Below are 8,602 nucleotides of genomic sequence, written 5' to 3' on the forward strand. Positions count from 1 at the left end.
GAGTAAGCCTACCGATACTTTTAAAAATCTAATATTTTGAAGTGTTAATTTTGGATTAAAAATTAGGGTCCTTTTCCTATAGTAACACTAAATGATGAGAAAAATTTCTTAAAAAAAAGAAACAAAAATATTTTTTTGCAAACAATACTAAAAACTCAGTTTATTTAATTTTTCATATCCATTTTGAGATCATGTGAAAAAATAAATTTATTTTTGCGAAATTTGTATACTTTTTTCTTTCATAACTTTCGTATATAACTTTTTTCTATAGGACTCGTAGTTTTGAAAAAAAAAATCGAAATGAAAAAAATTTAATGGTTAAATATGTAACCATCCCGTCCTTTGCTCTTTCCGGCTTCGAGTCGAACAATAATTTTATTTCTTTGTATTTTTTTTATTTTATCTTTATTTTCCAATTATCCTACAATAATTTTTTTGCTTTCAAAAACTAGTCTATAATGATTTACTCAAGTTTGCTAATGATATTTAAGTTGAGGGAAAATCAATATTTCTAATTACAAAAGAAAGAAAGAAAGCAATCACTTAGCCACACCTTATTTAACACATTACGCCTCGGCCTAATAAACAGAAATATTTCCCATAGAGTAAATATAGTGTATATTCCGTAAAAACTTTCCTGCTCAATTTCCTCCGCTAACAGCCAATAAATTCTAAATTTATACAGATATTTCCAGAGGTTTGTAGAATTAAGCGGGTCAGTCTGTAAACAATTGAATGTGTTTTTTGGAAGTAATTCCATTTCACTTGTTCAAATGTAGTGCAACATCAGCTGGAATATGTGAAAGCTTTCCATTCAAGCATAAAGCGTCATTAGATAGTGTGTGCATTGAAATATGTGCTGGAAAGCATTTAAATGTATTGAAATACAAGATTTTTCCCAGTATGATGGAAGAGCTACCGAAATTTGATTTTGTTTTTCTTAGAAAAAAATTGTAGAAAAATGAAAAAGAAAAAGTTTTGTTTAAAATTTCATGGCAAATAATTCCAGACTTCACAGTAAATGCAAGATTGGCGATTGTTCAGAGTAGGCTATACTGACCAACCGGTTTTCGAATTAAGTTACCTTGGCTTGACATTTTGGAAGATTTCATAGTGGGAGAAACTTCTCCAGTATATCACAGAAATTTGTCTGCACTACATCTCTTTTCATCCCAACATATATACAGAACTAAACTCTAATAAATCTAAAATTATATTCCCTTGGGATCGTATTGGAATGTAGATTCTACTTAACATTTCTCAAATACTCATTGTTCCCTGCTTGAATATTTATATGTTTGTGGCTATTTCGGACTGAACTAGTTCCACATTTAGAGCTGATCATTTTAATTATAACCCATGCAAGCGTAAATAGTTCGAGAATGCACCAATTCCATATATATAAAACTACTGGAATCATTCCATTTGCTCGATTACAGAATCAAAATCGGCAAAAGTATGTAAACATGCCCCACTTAGCATTCCAAAAATACTTGCGCCCCATGTACAAGTGTGAGTCGAGACATGTATGCTAGCATAGATATGTACATACATACATACATATTTTGGTGTATACAATATTATATCCGAATTTAATGGAACTTGAGAGTGTATGTGTGATAAAGATTTATTTCATATTTTATTGAGCCAAAAGTCCAGAAATTTCGCTGAAACAAACCCAAAATGTTGAGATGTAAAGAAAATCATGAAAGCTCACTGTCCAGCCAACTGTAGAGCGCCGCTGGAGCGACATTCAACATGTTGGTGCAACAGTGTGTCGCCATGTAAACAAATGTGATTATGTATGTGTGTGGGTATATAAATATGTATATGGTGCATGAGCATAACATTTTATTAAAGCAAACAAAAAAGTAGATAAATGAAAGCCCAAGCGCAAACAGCTCAAAACGACGAGGTGGCAACACCGAAGAAATGCGCAGAGGGTGGCAACATGGAAATTACCAAAAATAGAAATGTACAAAACAGAAAAAGGCGCCAATAAATAAAATCAACAACGTAAGCGCTGACCACCTTGCCTTCGCCTATCCAACGAATATTCATATTCACATACATATGTACATATACACATATATGCATACAAAAATACGAAAAATTCCTACATAATGATACACATGTACCATACCAATTTGCTCGGCCATACAAATGCAAATTTAGACGCCCGTGCGTGGGGGCCACAACGGCTAACGAGAGCGTTGCTCGTACGCAACGTGAGAGCCACAACACAACCACACAGCCCTACAGTCATACAAGCAGAAAATATGTATTTATTAAGCATTTTTGAAAAATTAAATGTTCGAAAATAGAATATTGAAAATATTTTTGTTTGAAAAGCGACAAAATGCTGCTGATATGAAGCTATGCGCTCCGCTGGCGAACGCGTGCAAGCGGGACAGCCTCTGAGTTAGAAGGCGAGATGTATGCCCCTCACATGCCCCCACCACATAAACAGCGTATGTGCTTGAAACGGAGAAATTAAAGCAAACAAAAAGTGCCACACATTTTAGATTGAGAATAAATTTGTTAAAAAAATAGTACCGCCGCACCGCACAACACCCTCCAACCACGAACTCGCAACGGCAGGCGTTGTGGCGTTGACGCGGTCGCCTTGCCTTATACGGCGCTTTTGGAGCGCTTTCCGTGGAGAGCCGAACCAATTACCCATGAAATATGCACACACATTCGTACAATCATACACAATCACACTCGATCATGCCGAACGAAGGCGAGCATACGCTGCGATCAACAACGAACAGCGAGCGCTGCCGCTATGACGGCACAACAGCTTCGCCAGCAAGCCGAACCAACCTATACACCCACAAGCATACGATCAGCCGAAGATAGTGAGTGGGGGTGCCACAGTGCGCAGGAGCACGATCGCTATTGCTAACTCGCTCGGCTGCGCGCACATCGTTTGCCATCCAGCCTCCGCAATGCATAGCGTAAGTGTGTTGGTTGATGCTGATGACTGTGAGCGCGGCGGTGTGATCGGTCTATTTTTAGCGGCGTTGAAAATCGTAAACACACCATATTCCTCGTTGCATGAGCTGGTGTTGGTGTTGCTGCTTTGATGAAGCACCTGTATGTGTGCCTGTGTGTGGCGCGGTGTATCGTGTATGCCGAGTTGGCGGTGGAGGTGAGGTTGCCACCGTTAATGGAGTGTTGCGGGTGTTGGTGACGCTGAGCGGCGTCGCAGCTGACGATCGCTGTTGCCGAAGAACTTTTTTGGATTTCCCATACGATGAACATGAAAATTGTAGTTTTATGTTGATTGGTATAAAATCGACTGGCAGTGGCCAAGGCACTTTAGTCAGTGAGTAGTGTTCCAAAGCGTACACATTTGCCTTATTATTTGATTATTTCTTCTTGCTCGTGGTTTTAAAACACAAAACACAAACAAAATGTGTGACGATGAGGTTGCTGCTTTGGTCGTTGATAATGGTGCGTTAACATTGGATATTATCTGTGGATATTGTTGTTGGTGGGTCGGATGAAAGCCCAATCTACCAGCAACAAAGCACAATTGGATTACTGTTTGAAGGATTTACGGCGGAAGGAGGCGAAGAGATACGAGAATGGTGTAGTGAAAAGTGAACATCTCAAGCATAGCATTGAAACGAAAAGGATAACAAAAAGATAAAGTTTAAAAATAATTTATTAAATCTCAAGTGATTAAGGACAAGAGAGATACAGAAATATCTGGTTTCAAGAAATAGGGCGTTGGCATTGACCAGCATTGCGTAGTGTGTGCCGTGAGACCCCCCCTATGGGATCACGTAATATTTCATTCGAACTGTACCAGTTCCCCATTAATCTGAAATAAAATGTGGTAAACATAGCATAAAGAGATAGCAAAGCCCTTGAGGCAAAGAAGGAAAGGAAAAGAATCTGATAAAGTGTTATTAGAGTTTTCTATATAATTTGGCTAATAAAGAGAAAATATATTATTAAATAAATTCAAAATTTCGTTCAACAGAAAGACTAAGTATTCTACAAATTAAAAAAATACTTGAAAAAAATTCGAAAATTTCACATATGTTACTAAAAATAACAGTACTTGTCAGAAATAGACGACACACTTTTCAATGAGAATAATTTTAGCAAAACCAAATATTAAAAACAAAACATATTAAAGTAGGCCAATCAGGTTTCTAATTGTATTTCTCAAACCGATTTTTTTCGGAAAGCGATTTTTTCAAAAATTTGATTTTGTGAGGTTAGCTGTTTCTATGACGGGCTGTGAGATTTATGCGCCATTTTTCTCAGCAGCCACTTTGGAATTCGCACATACTTGCAGCAGTTCATATCAAATGGCGCTGCGTCACTCACTTTTACCGCACGTTTCTTCGTTTCCCGCCGTCCGTTTTTCCTACAACACATAAAGACCAACGAAAGCATGGTGAATCTCTTACTTACGTACGGTTTGTATTTTTAATTTTTTAGGCTCCGGCATGTGCAAGGCCGGTTTCGCCGGTGATGATGCGCCCCGTGCCGTCTTCCCCTCAATTGTAGGTCGCCCACGTCATCAAGGTGTGATGGTTGGTATGGGACAAAAGGACTCATACGTCGGTGATGAAGCTCAATCCAAGAGAGGTATCTTGACCCTCAAGTACCCCATTGAGCACGGTATCATCACCAACTGGGATGATATGGAAAAGATCTGGCATCACACCTTCTACAATGAATTGCGTGTCGCCCCAGAGGAGCACCCAGTCTTGTTGACTGAAGCCCCATTGAACCCAAAGGCTAACCGTGAGAAGATGACCCAAATCATGTTTGAAACCTTCAACTCCCCAGCCATGTATGTCGCCATCCAGGCTGTCCTCTCCCTGTACGCTTCCGGTCGTACCACCGGTATCGTCTTGGATTCTGGTGATGGTGTCTCCCACACCGTACCAATCTATGAAGGTTATGCCTTGCCCCATGCCATCCTCCGTTTGGACTTGGCTGGTCGCGATTTGACCGACTACTTGATGAAGATCTTGACTGAACGTGGCTACTCTTTCACCACCACCGCTGAGCGTGAAATTGTCCGTGACATCAAGGAGAAATTGTGCTATGTTGCTTTGGACTTCGAACAAGAAATGGCTACCGCCGCTGCCTCCACCTCCCTGGAGAAGTCTTATGAACTTCCCGATGGTCAAGTGATCACCATTGGTAATGAACGTTTCCGTTGCCCAGAATCCCTCTTCCAGCCTTCATTCTTGGGTATGGAATCCAGCGGTATCCACGAAACCGTCTACAACTCCATCATGAAGTGCGATGTTGATATCCGTAAGGACTTGTACGCCAACATTGTCATGTCCGGTGGTACCACCATGTACCCAGGTATTGCTGATCGTATGCAAAAGGAAATCACCGCCTTGGCTCCATCCACCATCAAGATCAAGATCATTGCCCCACCAGAGCGTAAATACTCCGTATGGATCGGTGGTTCCATCTTGGCTTCCCTCTCCACCTTCCAACAGATGTGGATCTCCAAGGAAGAATACGACGAATCCGGCCCTGGCATTGTCCACCGCAAGTGCTTCTAAGCAGTTACTGTTACCAGCTAGTAATACGCTTTTACGTGTTCGCGCTGACGTGGCTATTGCATTGTTCGCCACATTATTGTGTCTGATGATGCAGTATCACCATATTAGCTATAACAACAACAACATGCCTTCAGAGATGCCCGCCCATTCGTTTATTTATTTATTTGCATAAATGTTGTCAATACCAATTGATCGCTGGTTCCAGATCGCAAATTCATAACGACTGAACAACTCACAACTGTAAAAACAAAAACAAAAGAACACACAAACAACACTGAACCAGATTTATGTTTTATGTTTGTCATTTAACAATTTACCGTTTATGAATATGTTTCGTTTCATTTCGATTAACTGTTGATTTTGCTTATAGTTTTATGAAAGCATAATGAACGCATTATTGTTTTAAGGGTATTTTTGCCACATGTAAAATAATGTAATGATTTCTTATGTAATTAAATTAAAACAATTTATAATTATTTATAAATAAAACGACTTTTTTAGACTTAATTTTTCATATCAATGACTTTATAACGCAGTTATGGTCAAACAAAGGGGGCTAAAAAGGTTGAGGGGCTGAGGGGTTGGGTGCTGCCACGCATAGCACTCAACATAGGGTTGGGTCTTCGCTATACTCCATAGGTCGCTTAGATCATACATGTTGTTGCCGTTGATGTTGTAGCTACGAGAAAGCTTTCGCCAGCAACAAAAGCATTAAAATTGTTTGACTCCCCTCCACCGCCGCCAAAAAATATTCCGAAAGCACCGATCATATTTCCATGCACAAGCTCCGCACACGCCGCCCATTTCTCCACTCGGCATTTCGAAACACACGAGCTTTCGGCGTGTTGCATAACAGCTTCGTTCATTCTTTTGTAATCTTGTAGAAATATAATATTTGTATAAATACATACATATTAACCGTTCGAGTAAAAACATTGGCTAGCAGTTTGTCTATTTTTGGAAGCCAAAACGTTGCGTTGGAACACAGCCGAATGCTGCTGCTCGTAACACCGCCAGCAGGTGCCAACGAGGCCACCGCCGAAAAAGCTCTCTGGCCTGTATACATCGATGGGATTGCGTTGGCTGAAACACCATGCAGTTGTTGGCATTAGACGCTAATGTATTAGGGGCTGCTGGTATTTTGTGTGTGGTGTGTACGAGTATTTATGGAAATGACATGATTACTTATTTTTACCTCGCCTAATCGGTACGAGTTCATGTATACGCTTGGCGCTCGTACTTCGCTCGACCCAAAGTCGGAAAGCAAAGGATGTACACAGTGCCATTATATATACATATGTACATATATAGCTATGTATATGGAAATGTAGAAGCATATATTTTTATACTTTAAATTTATTGTTCCGCAGATGAGATTGCGTTGTGTGCTCAAATTTCCTCCGAATTTCCACACACAAATATTCGAGTATACATATTTTTCTTTCGATATCATTTGTTATTATTAGCAGCTATTTTGATCACGAAGTATTGCTAGATATGTTCGACTCGCCTGCGTGAAGAGCTTTTTGGTAATCAATACAAATTCCAAAAATATTTGAAGCAGAATGGAAATTGAAATTCAATTGGAATGAAAAGCGCCAGGTCTGTATACTTCAGAAAGGCGGGTTTCTTTTATCAACATCTACTTTTTCAATGAAATATGAAATAAAATATAATAGAAGTTTTAAGGACAACAATACCTGGACTGGACCTGGACCTTTCATTAAGAAGATTTCATATTTAAATACATTCCTGCTATTCCCCTTTAGGATGGTAAGGATTAGATATGTAGTCATCGACGTCATCCAGGAAACATGCTGTTTCGACAGAATCGGACCGAAGGGTGTCAGATGTGTAAGGTTAGTAGGGCATGCAAAGAGGTGGCTATTGTCATGCGGGAACTCACTGCACGCTAGACATATATTTGATATGTCAGAGTCTATTCTGGATAGGAAGAAATTTAACCTGCTACAGTATCCAGAACGAAGCTGCACAAGAGTCAATCTCGTTTCTCGCGCCAACTTTAGCTCTTTGTCTGCAAGGGAAGGTGGTTTGACTCCAAGTACGTCATTCACTGAGGTTAGTTGGCGAAGGTGTGAATGGCGGTCAGTGCTTGTCTGCGTCCGAAGTCTGGTCGGCGTATTGTTTTATGACGTCTACGCCGCTCCAAGCGGGTGATTTCAGGGATGATTTCCTCGAAAGCAACTCAGCAGAAACTGCTTGGAGAGGAGTTCATTATACTTCTTAACTGGGAGCGAAATATCTGGTCACTTTTACTATAACAATAATATACCCTTAACAAGGTCTCTCAAAATTAAACAAGATATCTCGTCGAAATTTGGGACGCATAATTGTCCAAGCTAACGGTACAATCTCCGAAATTTTTCCTCAGATCGGATTACAATTACACATAGCTGCCATACAAATTTACCGATGAAAATTAAGTTTTTATCCGGAACTTTTCTATTTGGGAAGGTTATTATAGCTTCGATATAACCCAAGTTAACGTCTTTCTTATTTTTAAGAAGGTGACAACAAATAACTGAATATTGGATATCTGGCCATCATAAAAATAAAAAATATTATTTTATTATTATAAATTATTTTATTAAGTCTAACTCCCATCGTACACATATTTTTATTGGTTATGTGATGACTTCTGATATCTGACAATTTTAAAGTCCTAAGAGATGAACAGGCATAGTTGATTTGAAATTTTTTTTTTAAATATTTCTTATTCATTTTTTTTTTTATTTTCCTAATTCCAATTTTAAATTGATCGGAAGCCATCGTGTGACATTCAAAAACCAAGTTTGGTGTTTATCACGTTCAAAAGCGATTAGTTTCAGATAAAAATTTCGTAATAATATCAAGGAGTAATAATTAATAATATTTAGATTTATACCAGATTGCACATGGGTTATCTCAAAAATACACCAAGTGTTTACGAAGGTCTTTAGTTTTCAAAATTGTCCAAAATGTCCAGTTAGATATTTTCCAACATTGACCCATATTTTACCATAAATAATAACTAAAAAAATGCGCTGAGA

The 8,602-nt window shown here is 38.9% G+C and overlaps 1 protein-coding gene across 1 annotated transcript; it reads left to right on the top strand.

Annotated features, from left to right (window-relative positions):
• The first annotated feature begins 3,308 nt into the window (after window positions 1-3,308).
• Window positions 3,309-5,677, top strand: LOC126754966 (actin-2, muscle-specific). Its single transcript, XM_050467202.1, has 2 exons — window positions 3,309-3,459; window positions 4,462-5,677. The coding sequence occupies exons 1-2, from the start codon at window positions 3,420-3,422 to the stop codon at window positions 5,550-5,552; spliced, it is 1,131 nt and encodes a 376-aa protein (XP_050323159.1). The 5' UTR covers window positions 3,309-3,419; the 3' UTR covers window positions 5,553-5,677.
• Window positions 5,678-8,602: the final 2,925 nt, after the last annotated feature.

The sequence above is a fragment of the Bactrocera neohumeralis genome, chromosome 4 (assembly GCF_024586455.1).
Source record: "Bactrocera neohumeralis isolate Rockhampton chromosome 4, APGP_CSIRO_Bneo_wtdbg2-racon-allhic-juicebox.fasta_v2, whole genome shotgun sequence".
NCBI lineage: Eukaryota > Metazoa > Arthropoda > Insecta > Diptera > Tephritidae > Bactrocera > Bactrocera neohumeralis.